This window comes from Anopheles maculipalpis, chromosome 3RL (assembly GCF_943734695.1).
Source record: "Anopheles maculipalpis chromosome 3RL, idAnoMacuDA_375_x, whole genome shotgun sequence".
Classification (NCBI taxonomy): Eukaryota; Metazoa; Arthropoda; class Insecta; order Diptera; family Culicidae; genus Anopheles; species Anopheles maculipalpis.
In genome coordinates, this window is record NC_064872.1 from 84,704,911 (window position 1) to 84,722,090 (window position 17,180).

General features: G+C 42.2%; 1 protein-coding gene across 3 annotated transcripts in view; it reads left to right on the forward strand.

The window, feature by feature from the left end:
- The window catches only part of LOC126561420 (protein Smaug), a 469,519-nt gene that overhangs the window by 3,213 nt on the left and 449,126 nt on the right, over nucleotides 1–17,180 (forward strand). For 2 of the 3 annotated variants that reach the window (XM_050217554.1, XM_050217555.1), the window contains exons 3-4: nucleotides 46–277; nucleotides 740–1,600. In XM_050217554.1, the coding sequence (XP_050073511.1) occupies nucleotides 46–277; nucleotides 740–1,580 (1,073 nt within the window). In that variant the 3' untranslated portion in view covers nucleotides 1,581–1,600. Of the gene's footprint in view, nucleotides 1–45; nucleotides 278–739; nucleotides 1,601–8,704; nucleotides 8,716–17,180 lie in introns of those variants that run through there. The other variant, XM_050217556.1, reaches the window with a different exon arrangement.

Sequence of the window (17,180 nt, forward strand, 5' to 3'; positions counted from 1 at the left end):
TCTCGAAAGTGTAGAATTTAATTTTTTCGATCATATCCTTCGCAGTGGGTTCCATCATTGTAATGCGACCGGTCTGCAATCAGCAGGACGAAGAGTACCTGAACATTTTCCTGTGGATTGTCGAGCGCGCCTTGCACAACGACGCGTTCATCGCCCACTCGGCACAGCTGAAGGACCACAAGTACAAAGTGTCAAAGATAAAGATGCAGATAGCGCCAAAGAGTGGACACTTTACGAAGGCTACGAACGTTGCTGGGCCTGGTATGAATAAGCCAAGGTAAGGAAGAGGGAAATACATGAAATAACTAGTGGTAGGAGCTGTGGAGTGGATTCCTCAATCCAATCCGACGCCGACGTATAAATGCCGGATTCAACTCCGGAGTAATCTGTAGTAGAATCCGGAGTAAACCTGATCTGGAGTAATATCGAATTAATATTCGGTATTAACTCTGGGTTGAACTCCGGTGTGCACTGCGGAATCAACTAAAAGTTAGTCCGAATTGCTCCAGTGCAAATACGAATTACTTCGGAGTCTATAGAGAATTTAACTTCGGAGTAGAGATTAAACACCTGGAAAAAATAGAATTAACCCATCACTAATTTCTACATATAAGCTTGCGCTACCGAGCACTAGATGGCGCCACGGAGATAAAGTCGACATAAAATAATTTCTTCACATGTTTATCCGTTTGCATGGGAAATTAGAATTGAATATTTCTTCCTCCTATTTTTTTTTTAGATGGTCCGCAAACAATAAGCATAAACCAGTGAACGCCAACGAATCGCAAGCAAAAACGCACCGCAAAAGTTCCGTACCGTACTTTGTACCACCGAACCATCTGAATGCGAGCCAGCAAGCATCCTCCGTGGGACCTTCGCCGCAGACACCACACTCCCTTCTACCGGGTGCATCGTCGCAGGTCATGACCGCCCATCAGTATTTCCATCACGCTAATAATGCCGCCAACAGTGTTAGCAATAGCGGCAGCAACAATAGCACCGCCAATTACAACAAAAGCTCCTCCTATCCGAGCTTCGCTTCTACCCTACACAGTGGAAGCGGTGTGGCGAGTGGTGCCGGTGGCGTCATGAAACCGATGGCAACCATTAACCCGTCAATGCAACCAACCAGCCAGCATCACCAACAGCAACCCCTGCCCCCGCACAAACAATCCTCACAGCAGCAGCCTCCCTCGCTACAGCCACCGGCCATGCAACATCCCAACTTTATGTTTCATCGCCATTCGCTGAGCAACATTACGCATCACCATCACAACGCCAACCCGTTGGTACCACCGCCGACCATTTTCCTAAACAATCTGTGCTCCGTGTCGGGCGAGAATCGTTCCACTGGTGCGAAGATCGTTGACAGTGGTTCGGTAAAAGGTAACGGTGCGATGAAACAGCTTTCCGGTGGCAGTATAATGGGTTCGGCAGGAGAACAATCGCTGCTAATGGCGAAGGATTGCGGTGGCCAGAATGATAGTAGCAGTAACAGCAACCACAACAGCAGTATCGTTGATATCAACTCGCGACTTGAATTTCTCTGTCGGCAGATGACAGAACAGGCGATAAATTAATGAAACTGAGCTGAGCTAAAGTATGAGGGCACGCTTCAGTATGGGTGGTAATCTAATTGGTGATATGAGCAAAAGTGGAGCTATTTAAAGCCAAGTCCCGCAAGAGTTTTTAGCATGTAGCTGTGTAGCTGTAAGCACCGAAACAAAACGAACGACGCGCTAGAGAAGCATCGAAAATGGGGCGAAAAAAACCGAGATTGTGGGTTTTGCCTGTTGTAAAAGGCAATAGATGTGTTTATGTTTTTAATATGTATGTGTGTGTGTCTCTCGTACTTCTTCTACTTCACGAAGATGATGTACAGTTGTGTTTTCCTGTAGCTGTTTAAAGCGCCCACGTTTTCATAAGTACGTAAAATGAATAGGACAAGAAAATTAAGTAGATAAAATTTTCGCTAAACAAACCATGTTAGGGCACTTACTATATACAAATATATTTATAAACAGACACACACACACACACGCATACGGACAGATAGACAGACAATGGGAAACACTCTCTTAGTGAGACAATTTGTAACACACTGCAGCAAAAACAGTGCAGCAGGCTCTTATTAAGTTTTGTTTAAGTGTAAGTAGTTCACTCGCTTGTGAGCAGTTACATCTCGTAGGTAGACAACCAGTTTTGATGTTGAATGTGTTTTTGTGTAAAGCTTTTGTGTTAGCACAACCCGGTCACAACCTCTTTATCTAGACGATACTGCAACGCCTCACGAGGTACGGATACCAGTTGGAAAGGGAAGAATATGTTTTAAGGCGGTTTAGAGAGGAGGAGAAAACGCTCGCACCGTACGTACCGAGTCCAAGTCACGCGGGTATTCTGCAAAAACAAAAGTATTTATCTTGTTACGTTTTTATGTTTAGTCTTACCGATAACTATTTTGTTTAGTTTTTAAGCGTGTGTATCTGCCGTTGTTTACCGATCGCATAGGGAAAACTCAGCTTCCAGTAATTTGCCACACGGTTGGTAAGAAAAGGGAACGGCTCTAGAAGTGTATGTAGAAGAAGCTCGAAGCGCGGGACAAGCGCTTTTCTCCTTCGCGAGAAAGGTGTGCATTAGAAACATCCGGCGGTGTGTTATACATTTTAAGAAGCAAATGTGATCAAATTGTTTATTTACCAGTGGGTGTGTTTAGTAGTTTTGTTTGTTTGTTACACACACACAGAATTCCGCGCACATGTAGGAAACACGCCACGTTCGCTACTCTTCTTAGTACATGCATTTTAGATGTAGCAAAAGAGGACAGAATTTCACACAGATGATCGTCCACGGTATCTGAAATCTTAAATAAAACAAAGAGGTGACATGTTGACGAATCGTTTAAATTTGAAAAAACAAAAACGAATGCACAGCAACAACTACTACTACTACTTACTTCAAACACTAGCTGAGAACGGGTCAGGAATTCGATAGGAACACAATTGTTAAATGTGTGTGCATCTCTTGCGGACAGTTACCGTTTTTTGTGTACGTCAGTGTACATTTTCCCCTTTTTGCTCTAAGTATTTTATTGTTTTGTTTGTAAAACTAAACATTCTATTTGCAAAAGGTAGCCGGTAGAAAGCGTGTTTTGTGAAACAAAGGATACAATTAAAAAAAAACTGGATTGAGCATAGCTTAACAACAGACACATGCATGGAATTTGTAGAAATGCATGTGAATGGGTATTACTTACATTTGTTCTTTCGGTGAGAAGAGTTTGAGAATCTATTAAAGTAATCGTAAAGTAAAGTACATCCAAGATGTTATCTTACATAGTTTTGTTTCTTTTACTTCTACTTACTACTTAACAAGCAAGTACTCACTTTCATTCATTAGTGGAAGTAGAACGAATTGCTTAAAGTTTTCTTTTCAAGCGACAACATCTCTTGTGTAGGAATACAAAATAAGCTGTTGCTAGGTTTAGGAAACAAAAACAACATAAAAATTGTTGCCAAATATAAACACAAATGGGAGAAATAGATTTGAAGCTTTACGCGCAACTGTAAAAAAAGCCTAATCTAAGATTTAGGAATGGGTTGAAAAGGATTTCATACATTCAATATTCCGCGGAGAGGGCGCCCGTTTTTGAAATGAGTCGAGTATGAGGCCACAGAAGACGCAGTAGGGTAAATGAGAATTTCGGGGAAAGTGTGCACTCCAAATTATGCTGCCAAATTGGGTAAAACGTATGCAACAACGCACCTGACCATGTTGAAGATCACTCGGGTAAAGTGTAGACGGGAAATTTGGCGCAAAAATGGTTGTGAATTGTGAAAGGGCAGCGATAGGCGATCGCTCTGAGGATCACTTATTCGAAAGGGATTTGGTGAAAAAAGCAAATTTCTAGAAAACCAGTCGCGAAGCGAACCACTCTTTCTGATATGTTGTAACCTTTGAATAGCGCGATTAGTGTTTGTAACAATTATCTTTCCTATTTATAACAAAACACAGTCACATGTACACGTTTTTACTTTGAAATTGTAATGTGTAGCAAGTTTAAACGTTTTTAACCAGCTGTACCATGACACACAAAAAAAAAGCTCTAGCAGGGTGTGTATGAGGGTGTTTAAAACTCATTATAAATCGACGTATAACCCCTTAAAAGCAAGGATGACACATACATACTTTCGCCCTCCCCATTGTAAATTCTTTTAAGTCAGCTACAACAGCAACACGCTCAAATCGAAATGTAACATAAGGAAAAAGCAAAACACTCACAAAAGTTCAATTGTAGATCAATTAAACAAGATTATGTCGTGTAGCTGCGTCAAGTATATGATCGTTGTTGTGGAACCGAGAAGAAGATAATTTTTGTTAGCGGCATCACGACAACAAGGCACGTGTTTGAATGTCGTTTTTTGAATTGTTTATGTTCTCTGTTAGACGGTCACAAAAAAACTGTGTAGGGGGAGAGATAGGGAGGCGAAAATAGCGATCACACAGTGTAAAAATGTTGCAAGAAACGTTCGCCAAACATGCTTTTTTGTTGGACATAAACCTTCCTGAACTTAACTATCGGCAAGAAAGTGACATAAAATCAAACCAGACACATTTATAGGAGTTTCAGCAACACAGACACGTTGTTAAACAAAAAGAGGAGGAATTAGTGTAGCTGATTTGTCCTCTCCGGCATTTTGTAGTGCGATTGCTGTATTTTCTTTGGACACAATCGTACATCAATGCCTTTTTTCCCTCCCAAGTCGATGGAAAACCCTTTATAAAAGCGATGTGAGAATCGTGTTTGACGGCTTTGTCCTCGTCAGTCCTTTTATGCTAGCTTTAGGAGGATCCGGACGGCCAGAAAAAATTACTGTAGCTAACTTATTTACCTAGCTAACTTATAGCATAGTGCACGTTTAACCAGCACCGTTGGAGGCTAATCTAGTGGAGGGCGCATCAGAAAACAAAACGAAGGGACGAACGAACGTGTGAGGTGAAAGAAAGCCAGTAGAACAAATGTAATTGTGTGTTTGATTGTTTGTTTGTTTTGTGTGTTGTGTACCGCATTGGGTAATGTGACTGTTTGTGCGAAAACACATTATTGCACTGGATGAATGTCGAAATGGGTGGAAACGAAAAAATGAAAGGAACGAGATCCGATTTTATGTAGTGAAGTTTTTAAAAACCATTAATGAAGGAGAAAATACATGAGACAAGTATTTGAGAATATTTATTTTTCCAGCTGAAAGCAAATACCGTGCTCTGGTGTTGGTTTATTGGTTATTTATAAATTATGGTTAGATTATGTCCGAAAGTTAGGGTCTTTTGTCGCTTGTTGGCTTTTTTATTCTTTTAAATTCTTTATTCCACGGGCTAAGGGGAACACTCTAAAACCTGCCGGAAAATTCCGCCAGCAGCATTCTGAGTTCCGCCAAGGTAGTGTTGCACGCCTTTATCGGACCAAAAATTAGCGAGTTATAGCTGATTTTCCAACGAAAACCCCTTTTTCGTAGAATAACCGGGTGGGGGGTTGAGGAATCGAAGTGGAATGTTCCACAGAAAGATGCGTGGTTCAAAGACAAATCCAACGGTATACGGATGGCTCCGATCGGACCATAAGTGTCTTTATTTGTAGAAAGAAACAAAAATGAGAATGAATGACATAAAATGAGGGAAAATACACTTAAATGGCACTGAAAAAATATTTATAAGACGGAAAGAAAATAAGTTTGTGATCCCTTTTTAATCTTCCAATTGCGACCTACTCGCCTGGTATGTTCTCCTGTTACCTAGTACCATATCTTACTGCATCGATATTTGATCCGCTTTGGTGCCGATTTTGTTCCCGCTGCGACTAGTAGTAACAGGGGAGCATCCATTCAAAGAGGTAGCCGGTATCGCGCCGAAAATTTTCAAATTCCAATTCAATTTTCAAATTTGTTTGAAATATTTCAAAATCTTCGAATCCTTGCTCCGTCTAACAGTATGCAATCCGCTTTATAGTAAATAAAAGCTTTAGCATAATATAGTTTGATAAGCTTTTACGAGCGCCACGAAGTATGCAATGCGCCAAGCAACCTGCTGAGCAAAATACGATGCTTTTTCGTCAAAATGCTGCCTACCGATGCCCAGTTATTTCACAAAAAGAGCATTTTTTCACAATATATGGGTGGAGGGATAGTTATGGAACGTTCCGCAAAAAGATGCGGGGCCCCCGGACACGAGTTATCGTCGATTTACCACGGGAATGTTGTTGTTTTCTGCAATAACTGAACTGGGGTGGAGTGATCGGATTGGGATGTTCGGCAAAAAGATGCGTGGCCTCAAGACGAATCCAACGGTATGCCGTATGCCAGGAGCGGACCAGGGATGACCGAGTTATCGCCGAATATCCAGTGTTTTCCGCTATAACTTGGCGGGGTGTGGAGGGATCGGGTTGGCGTGTTCGGCAAAAAGTTGCGCGACCTCAAGACGCATCCAACGGTATGCCGGACGTCAGGATCGGACCAACACTGAGCGAGTTATCACCGATTTTACAATGTTTTCTTCAATAATTGGGCGGGGCTCGATGGATATGTTTGGGGTGTTCCGCAAAAAGATGCGCGGCCTCAAGACGCATCCAACAGTATGCCGGGGGTGAGGATCGGACCAGGAATGACCGAGTTATCGCCCATTTTCCATTGGAATGCTGCTGGCGGAATTTCCCGGAAGTTCCCTCTTAGTTCCCGTTTGTATTACAAAAAACACATTGTGAAGGCTTTTTCAGAGAAAATTTGAGAAAGAAACAAAAATGGGAAGAAATAACATAAAATTGGGAAAACACTCTTAAATTGAGCGGAAAAATATTTGTCATGACGGAAAGAAAATAATTTTCTGGTCACTTTTAAAATTTCCATTTGCTACCTCTTCGCCTGGTATGCTCTCCTGTTACTCCTGGTCAAATTTTGCCGCATCGAAATCCACAAAAATCTGGCACAAAAACCCGACCAGGAGCGACTGATAGTAACAGGAGAACATGACTTCAAGGAGATAGCTCGGGCCGGCCAAAAAATTCCAAATTAAAACTTAAAATCCAAAATCAGTTTTAAATTTCCGAGGCAAAATTAAAAGTTGAATTCCAAACATAAAATTTCCAAGTCATTTTTAACTTGGATTTCGAAAATTAAAACTGGATTTGGAATTTTTTGGCCAGCCCGAGCTACCTACTCGAAGTCATGTTCCCCTGTTACTACCAGTCGCTCCTGGTCGGGTTTTGTGCCAGATTTTAGTGGATTTCGATGCGGCAAAATTTGACCAGGGGTAACAGGAGAGCATACCAGGCGAAGAGGTAGCAAATGGAAATTTTAAAAGTGGCCAGAAAATTATTTTCTTTCCGTCATGGCAAATATTTTTCCGTTCAATTTAAGAGTGTTTTCCCCAATTTAAGATATTCATCCTCAATTTTATTTCTTTCTTAAAATTTGTTTTAAAAAGACTTTCTACATGTATTTTGTATAATAAAGGGAACTAGGGGGGGGTTTTCCAACACCTGGGGGAAAATTCCGCCAGCACCATTCCAATGGAAAATCGACGATAACTCGATCATTCCTGATCCGATCCAGATGTCAGGTATACCGTTGGATGCGTCTTGAGGCCGCGCAACTTTTTGCCGAACACCCCAACCCGATCCCTCCACTCCCCATCAAATTATAGCGGAAAATACTGGAAAATCGTCGATAACTTGCTCAGTGTTAGACCGATCCTGACGTACGTCATACCGTTGGATTCGTCTTGAGGCCACGCATCTTTTTGCCGAACACTCCAACCCGATTCCTCCACCCCTTGTCATGTTATAGCGGAAAACAACAACATTCCCGTGGAAAATCGACGATAATTCGATCATTCCTGGAGCGATCCTGGCGTCCGGCATACCGTTGGATGCGTGTTTGAATCGCGCTTCTTTCTGTGGAACACCTCATCCAAATGCTTCCACCCCACCACCCAGGCAATCTACGAAAATGGGGTTTTCTTCGGAAAATCGGTGATAACTCTCTTAGTTTTGGTTCGACCGAGGCGTGCCGTTGGATGCTCCTTTGGCGACTTAGAGGGTCCCAAAATTTCTAGAAAAATTGCACCAGTAGCATTCTCGTGAAAAATCGGGGAAATTCGCTACCTCTTGCACTAGTATTTTCTCCTGTTACTCGAAATCACATTTTGGTGCAACATTTGCTTGTGCTTTCCGATACAAACAAGAATTTTTTGTACTCGTACGGCTAGATTCGTACTGCTTTGGCGCGGCTGAAAGTTTGGTGAGATTTACCCATCTAGTCGGCGAGGCCCCTCTCGACCGTCAGCTCCGCCCAATTAATCGCTAAAGCTAAAAAACGGCAGCCCTTGATCAAGGGGAAGCGTTCAGAGCCAAATCCATTCTTAGTACCTTTGTTAGTTCATTCCTAGTCCAGTTCATAAAGCATCATCAGACACTTGATGGCACCATATACGCTAGTAATCCCAAATCCTTGTCCAAAGAATATTGACACCTTACACCGCACAATGCACAAAGCAAGAGCGTGTTTGCTTGGAAAAAAATAATTCTTGTCCAGTGTCCAACATACTGGACGGAAAACAATGACGGTTCTGTTGTTGGTCACACTTCACCGACCATAATGTTATTTCCTCATTTTCAATTCAATCTCCTCCAAAGGTCCCTATCGTACATGGAAAGCACAGGCAGCAAGAAAGGAAATGGACACGGTCCTTCCTGTGTGCTTGTTTGTTTGAAGCCGGTCAAGTCGTGGAAGAATTTACTGTGCGACGAAAAAAAAAGCACTATTATCGCTTTTCCTATACTAATCGCTTTATGATCGTTTCCTGTTTCGGGTTCGGTGTCCCAGTTTTCCATTACGTGGTCAATTTGCACCGGGGGTTTTTTTTTTGGCAAAATATAAAATAAAAGGACATGCGACCATTATTGATGCGCTTTGGTTTGGAAGTTTTGAAATAAAATCCACAACCAACTGCAGGGACAAAGTAAAAGAAGGGACACTGTTCAGATTTCACTTTCCATCCGCTTTCGCTCGACAATCCTATAGACGGGCCGTGAAGCGTGGATATGAGCGGAATTGTGTGTTGCCGACCGACGGACGACTGATCCTGTTCATTAATTATGGTTTCCGGGTTTCCGGGGTACGGCTAGTCGGTACCCACACAAACACCCTAAGAAAGAAGGACAATGTACACAAAAACCTGAAAAGAACTCTTCACCGTACTGAGTCCTCCATTGAAGGGTGTGGTGATTGTTGTACTTATATGTATCTTCTTACTTACTCATTCGATCGAGATGCGGCATGGAAAGATGCTAATCCTTGATAATGAAATTTAAGGACTCTTTGCGTACGACGCTAAGCTGGTCCTGAGACGACTCTCAGGAGAGGAAACAACCACCGTTGACTTCAAACTATCTTCGCATTCTTGAGCATGGGTAGTGTTGGTTTAAGATGTTTCGAATTGTCATCGATCGATTGTGTTGTCTTAAACTTGCCACATTTCGAGGAACCTGTAAGCATACATCACTCAATGACACTTGCAAACAAATGGGTCTTATTTATCGTTGGGGTAAGCACCTTACAGCAAATTGAACATGTGTGGTTAAACTTAATTGTTTCATGTTGCAATGCACTCGGCTCATCAGGCTCAGGATAGGATGATTGTCCAATGTGTGGTTTATGTCCTTCATTACAAGTAGCACCTTTTCTCCTTCTTCTTGGCCTGCTCAGGATTGAGCACGTCGCGCCCACATGGCCAGATTTCCAGCCTTGGCCAGGTTCCACATGGCCAGGTTCCAATCAGTTTCCATGAAACTCGGTCTAGGGCTGCAGTCCTCCATCTACGGCTGCATCCGATCTCCGACAGGTTAGACTCCACTTGATCCAGACAAAGAGCTCGTTGTACTCCTATCCGCCTCGTGCCGAACGGGTCGCTGACGAGCACCTTCTTGGTGGGGCATGAGTCTGGCATCCTCATCACGTGCCCCACCCAACGTATCCTACCGGCTTTGATTTCCGTCCTTATTCCGTGATTTCCGTCCTTATGATGGTCTCGTGGTCTATAAAGTCTAGTCGAAGACGAAGCTCTTTGAATGAGGTCTTGGAAGTCAAGATACTGGGTCCGTATTTCAAACCTTTTCCGTTTTACATATATCCTTGAATAGAGCAGCAAGACGCCTTAGACGATAAAGTGTCTTCGTAGATAAGGCTTCTTGTATGATCTTTCGTGACTGTAGTTGTAGCCTATAGCGTCCTTGTACGACAAGACTTACATAAAAGTAAGGTCCATTAGGCTTTTCTAAAATCAATCAAATGTTTGGAGTTTGTAGTTCTTGAGTAATATGAGGTTTCCTAAGAAATTCGGAATATTATTTGTACTTAGAGAGAATTTATTAAGTTTTACGCAACAAATTTCCATCATTTAATAAATTTCCCTGTAACAAACACGATCTCCGATGCACAGTAATTGGCAACCTTTACGCTGGTACTGCCCATCCGCCCCAAAAGTTCATTGTATCTTTATAACACGTTTGTTGCGCCGCACACTCAACAAGCAAACCTTGTGTACTTCGGTTAACAAATGTCGATTTGTTGAGCTTATTTAATATCATACCCAAGCCACACCTTCCATCCATCCATCCATCAGGAGGCTCATGTACCATGTTTGACCGACCGTGTTCTTCGCCTTCTCCTCCGTCTTTCCTCTGCCTTATGGTCAACGAACCAATTTGTCGTGTGCAATAATGTGTACGAAACGGCACAACATCGGCACTTCCCATACGTCCGGGTGTCGATTCCGGGGGCGAATGTTGTAGCACCGACCGCATGGTTGGTTTGGAAGTACGTCGTAAAAATTATACGCCATTCCGTGCACAAAATATACAAATCACGTTAACACCTCGAGCGGTTACACTCGGCTTTCCACACATCGGCGGGGGAAAGCTTCTTGATGGGCGCCCGGAGGCGCGAAGATGCACCGGAGCTGCATAAAGATTGCATGGTGCAACGGCGCAACATAATGATGTGTGAATTGCGTTCTCGGTTTGTCCGATCCCTTGGTGCGTTTCGTGTCCCGTAGCAGGCAAGCTGTTGTCTCGATTGCTGTGTGTGTGTGCGCCAGACGCGACAAATAAATATTTGAACAGGCTTGTTAGAAAGCTGTTCGATGTAACTGATGCTTCGGGAAGAAGAATTTCAGGTCCAGGTAACGCCCCGAAGCATGAAACCTGTCGCTGTTTTTGGTGCTGTTCAAGTTGAACGTTACAACAAGCGCCAGTGCACCTTAGAGGACGAGAACTCAAGTCCAACAAGCGTTTTTTTTCCTTCGATCAGGATGCTGCTGCTGCTCTACATTTTACGTGCATAATAAGGAATAAATAATTATCAAGCCCATGTTCGGGGCCACGATTACAACGTGCCGATGGTGTTGAAATGCTTGTGAACCGTGGCCGAAGCGCATAATGCAAGATGCGCGTGTATGCACCGGGCACGCAACGTTGATAACCAACATTTGAGCATGATTGACGCTTGGACAAATATTTGCGGTACGAAGGACGAACCAGGCAGAAAATGGCAGAAAAGCACTTGCAGCAGCGCACAACTCGTGCATAATTGAACGGTGTGCCAGTTGGCTCGTTAGAAGAACACCTCACTCACTGCCCACATCCGTGCATATAGTGATGATGCACCACTCGATGATTAATGATCGTGTTTTTCCAAAAGTTTACCCTTTTTCGCGGGTTAGATTATTGAACGTATATCTACCGAATATGTCTTTCACCTCGTGGAGGACATCATTTCCCACCCTGTCTAAAGTGATGTCTTGTTCGGTGCTGATGCATTAATCGTTATTGCATCTGCTCCGTTGCAGCGGCCGCGATCGGGACGTGCGAATGATCGTTAGCGATTGACGTTGCCTTTTTAAAGCGATGAGCTAAATAAACATATCGTGCCAATGATCCGATGGTGGTGGGGGCATTATCTTAACAAAAGTCATTATTATACGTTCGTTTTCTGCTTGCTCGAGGTAGTACACAGTGGCAACTGTATGCTTCATAAACCGCCTTAAGCAAACAAAACAAATCGTGATCGTTAGGTTTTGGCTTTCGTGCGAAAACAGCTAAATTCCCACTTCAAAATCAAGAAAAGAAGATCGAAATTTAATTTCATAAACAGGACTTTTATTTTAGGTAACCGATCATGCCCGGTATATGGCAAAAAACAAGGTGAAAATGCTTCGAAAAATTTGTACAAAATCAGCTCGAAAAGAACTGAGAATTTGGCTCCGCGTCGTAACACTTAAAATAAATAAATAAATATTGAAATAAAATATTATTCTTGGTAATTTCGTAATTTAAGAAATTATATCTAAGAATTTTAAAATTTATTAGATTAGATGTCAATATGATACCGAATTGTTAATTTATTGCTGACGCTAAATAGTCCAATCAATTTAGCGTCAATACGGCAATTAGCTGAAATTAGAAGAATAAGAAAATAACTAAAGTTTAATCGTTTCATCCACAGAAGATTAAATCGTACCAAACGACCGAAAAGTGAGACCTAAATTGTTTACGACAAAAAAAGGGAAAGATACGAAGCTCAAGGTCTAATTTTAAAAGGTCCTGGTTGTAACAGATTTCCGCTGGGAAGCTCAGAACTTCTATACAAATCGATTGATCGATCGCGAAGTAGTTGGGGTTTTTTCGTATTTTTTTATATGATCGTTATTTTGGAAAAGAACGCTAGATTGCCCTGACTGGATTCAAAATGATACGATAAGATGTGCATCATTTAATACAAATTATGCTTGAGTAATCCTTGTCTGAACACGATTTGTTTGCCAAATAGTTTGACTTGAGATTGTAATGTATGACATTGAATCTTCCAGCGGATTCCTTCTTTGTAAAGTCGATTTATAAAATTACGGCTTTGAATGTGTTCCTTGTTTGTGCCAGATATTGCAAATCAATTCAACACACCGGTACGTTAATAAGCCCTTTTCCACTGTAAACGATACCACCCTTCGACGTTTGTTTATCTCGAACATCCCAATAGTAATACTCCAACTGGTCGTTAAACGCGCTTACATAGTTCCTTGAATTCAGCCGAATTTGACTTATAAAAACTGCTCAAAATTCAAATCATGTTTAATGAGCTACACAGCCTGCGCCAAGTGCGAGCAGTTTTGTTGAGCCTGCCGATTAGCACTTCACGCCAGAAAAGGGACCCGCCAAGCGTCAAGTGGCCCCGTGGTGATCCTGTGGGCGCACGCTCACATGCTGTTCGGGCATTCGGATCCTTGGCAGCATCACCAGCAGCACCCCGTCATTACGCTGGTCTGGCATTCTCACATCTCAGTGGGCCGAGAAACCATTTTTTTGTGTAGGAAGGTAAAGGTAGAGCAAACAAAAAGTAACACTAGCTCGAGACGATATCCTGGGCATCATCGTTCTGTATGATTGTTTATTCAAATCATTATCAAAATTATTGGGTTTAGGATGGCCGTGCGTGTGTGTGTGTGCGAGAGTAACTATGCGCAAGGTGCGACTAGGGTTTGATGAGGTGTTTGCTTTCGCACGCCACGTCCTTCAGGGGCAGATAACAGTGGGGTTGTGTTTTGTAGCAAGTGCCGATTTCGGCATTCTTTGTCATGGAGGGTAGGCTGCAAAGTTTTCATAAGGTTTCATGTAGATTTATTTGTTAAGTTTATTTATTTACAATTTTTATATACATTTTTACAAAAAAATTTGAATGTTGAATGTTTGACCTAATTTATATTCAACTAGTCATAAATTATAACCTTTTTGTATAGTTGTTCTTCTAGGACTTGATTGATGATGATCATTACATTTTCTTAGTCATAAGATTTGACTGCTTTGAAATTTTTACTTGATATTTTTCATTGAATTTTATAACTTTCTGTAGAGTTGGTTTTGCTTTTCTGTTCTGTTTTTTTATCTTCTTAGCTTGTTCGATGTTTTGTTTGTGATGACGATGCAAGTTTTCATTTTTCTTATATGTTTTATTTTCGGTATCTTATTTTTTTTACATTGATTTGTTTGAGTTTCATTTAGCTGAAATGAGTCACTTGCTCCAGTGAAATATGTAATATTTAATTTCAGCTTTCGTTACAACCATGGAACTTTTAGATTGACCCTGGAGCCCTTCGCCGAGTAAGATTTTCAAATAAGAAACAACACACTCAAACCATCATCTTAAGACACCTCTGTCCCACCCCCTTTACCCTACCAACCAGTGAAGTGTAAAAATTGTTGCTTATTACGTGTTTATTTGAAATCATACGAGCATTCCACCGGGCCGGGTCCAGTATCGAACGCCACATGGAGCATGCCCGTTGGCGATAGCCCATTCGTTAACGATCTGACGCTAACGAAAACCTGCCAGCGGTTTTCCGTTGGCCAATGACGGGAAGCTCAGCACTTCGTACAGCTCATTTTGTAACTTAACCACAACATTAACTATTTCGTAATTTGATTAAAAAGCAAAAGTGAGAATCTTCGCACATCTTTCGCACACGGATCTCTGTGGTGGTGAGGAACCATGATTACATAGAATCGATTTGATCCGGCACCACACTACAATATAGAATTCCTGTTTCTTGGCAAACCTCAGCAAGGGTTGCGATCGGTGTTTGGTGTGTTTTAAATTCTTCCCTTGGAGTAAGCTTGTCATTTTTTTTTGTTTCATTTTTAGTTTTGAGCTAATCATTAAGTATCATCTGGTGGTAAAACTCTCATTTACAATGCCTCGGGACATTCGAGGTGAGGATCATTGGCAGACCTTCGCCACGGCTCGCTCGAGTTGGTATAAATAAGTTCGGCAATAGCTGTTAGACGATACGAGCGTATCATTTAAGATTGAAATGGATATTCACGGTGCCGCCACTGGTGACTGATAAATTTAAATGCACATCCAAACGTGCCATTTTCTCTTTGCTAAACACTTTCGGCCGTCTTTGCTTGGCGCTCCACGCTCAGGCAGGTGCAAGTGTTTTGGTACCTCCACAACAAATCCCAGTATCGGGTGCTGCTTCTCCCCATAACGACGGTGGCCAGTGAACGATTCCACCGAGGAGCGTTTGGCGCGGCAATAAAATCTTACGACCGAGTGTAAATCACTGCGCCCCATTGGCGGCCATCTGCATTCCACACCAATTTGATGTAATTGTTATCGATTTTTCTCACTCGAAACTGCTCGATCCTAAAGAGAATAATTTGTTAGATTATGTGTTTGTGCATTTTTGGGCGCTGGATCCGTCCGGTCCGGGATCGATCGATGAATTTTAATTAGAACCTTTGGCGAACTACATTTGCAGGTTCATTCGGCTGCACTTACGATACGTGCCGGTGATGTGGCAGAAAAGTCACGACACGAAAGGCAATAACAAAAATATCTCTTTCCCATCAAACACCTTCCGTAAGTGGGACTTTTAACCTTTGCGCGAACCTCTTTTGCGACCGTTTCGGGTATGGAGATTTTGTATTTTGAAGCAATCGATCGGAACGTTTTTGTTTGCAGATTGACCATTCCTACCCCGGTCAGAAATTGTATCGCGCACACCGAGAAAGGGGCGAAGAAGAATGTGTGCCTCACAACTGCAAACTGCTGACATGCATCGTCAGCATTAGAAACAGCAGCATCGTAATCATTTTGGTGCTGGTGCTGACGAAATGATGGTGTTGCGAGCAGACTCAGTCGGGCTTTGTGGCACTGTCCTCTGCAGCCGTGTGCTGAGGTGGCGGGAAAGATGAATGAATGTCTGTTGGCAGGTTTGTTTTTACAAGCTGTAGACTGATGATCTGTTTGTTTCCGACTGTTGGCTTTGGGTGTGATGGTATCAGTGCGAGGAGGAAGTTTGAAGCCTTGAGTGATTAGGCTTTGGAATGATTGCGTGATTGTGTGGATTTGTTTGAAAGGAAATTAAACAATAAATTAAATAAATAATACAAAAAGAACATTTTTCTACTATCAGTTGCATTTGAAAAAGTAATTATCTTTTATCAAATTATTATTGTGTACAACACTTGCCATCACCAAAAGAAAGCTCATCGTCTGACAGTTGACCATGGAAAATATGAGTTATACCGCTGTAGTTATAACCGCACACAGTAATTACTAAAATCACGATAAATGAATTTCCAGTTTCAATTGTAAAGGAACACACGATCCATGACATAATTTTCAATATTTAAGTATAGTTTTACAAGGCTTCTAAAGACATCACGACAAAAAGCACGCTGAACTACTTAAAAGTCATTGTGATATTAAAAACTAAAATCCATTATTTTGAGTACACGATCGATCATCTCCTTAAGCACGGTCCTCGCTTTCCTTGATCGCGTGGTCACTGCATCGTAAAATGTATTTATCTTAAATCCCTCAACATATGATTATAACTTTTAACTGCACCGGTCAAAACGTTTCCGAAACCATTAAACACTTCAACGGCAGGTGAAGTATGATGCATGATCGTGTATTTGTACTTTGTTCCCTGTTCCCTCTGGACGCCGAGCGTCCCGATCGTGCGGATTGACCGTTTCCGTTGCAATTGAGCAGATTGCGTTTGTCTTGAAAAAGCAAACTTCAACCAACCATCCATCCCATCCTTCGCGTCAGCGATCTGCCGATGGTTTGGCGGAATCGTTTGTGGTTTTTTGGTGCGCTAAAAAGCTACAAAGTCATTAATCAATAGCTGAGAAAATAAACAAACTTTTTGTACCTCCTAAATCACAGGCTGCCGTGGCGTCGTGAGTCGTCTAGCGCGCCAGACTTCCTTTTTTTTTTTTTTTTTTTTGGTGGGCTGTCCACGCCGACAGGAAGCAGGAGGTGCGATTAGCTGCAAAATGGTCCGTTTCGATACGATCGGGAACGGAAGAAAACTTAGGCAATGGAAGTGTGGGATGTGAGGGTGTTGCCACGAAGTCGGAAAGCCACGGTGCCAAGCATCCCCAGTGATTTTTCAGGATGCAGCTTTAACAGCATTTTATTTGCCGACCTAATTTATGATCCTGGCACTTTCTTGTGCAAACATGCGCACACGGAAGAAGAATGATGGGCAGAACGATAGGAAGAAACACTTTAAAACCAACTTACCATAAAGCAAATAGCTCTCAGGGTAAGAGGCGCCCAGTT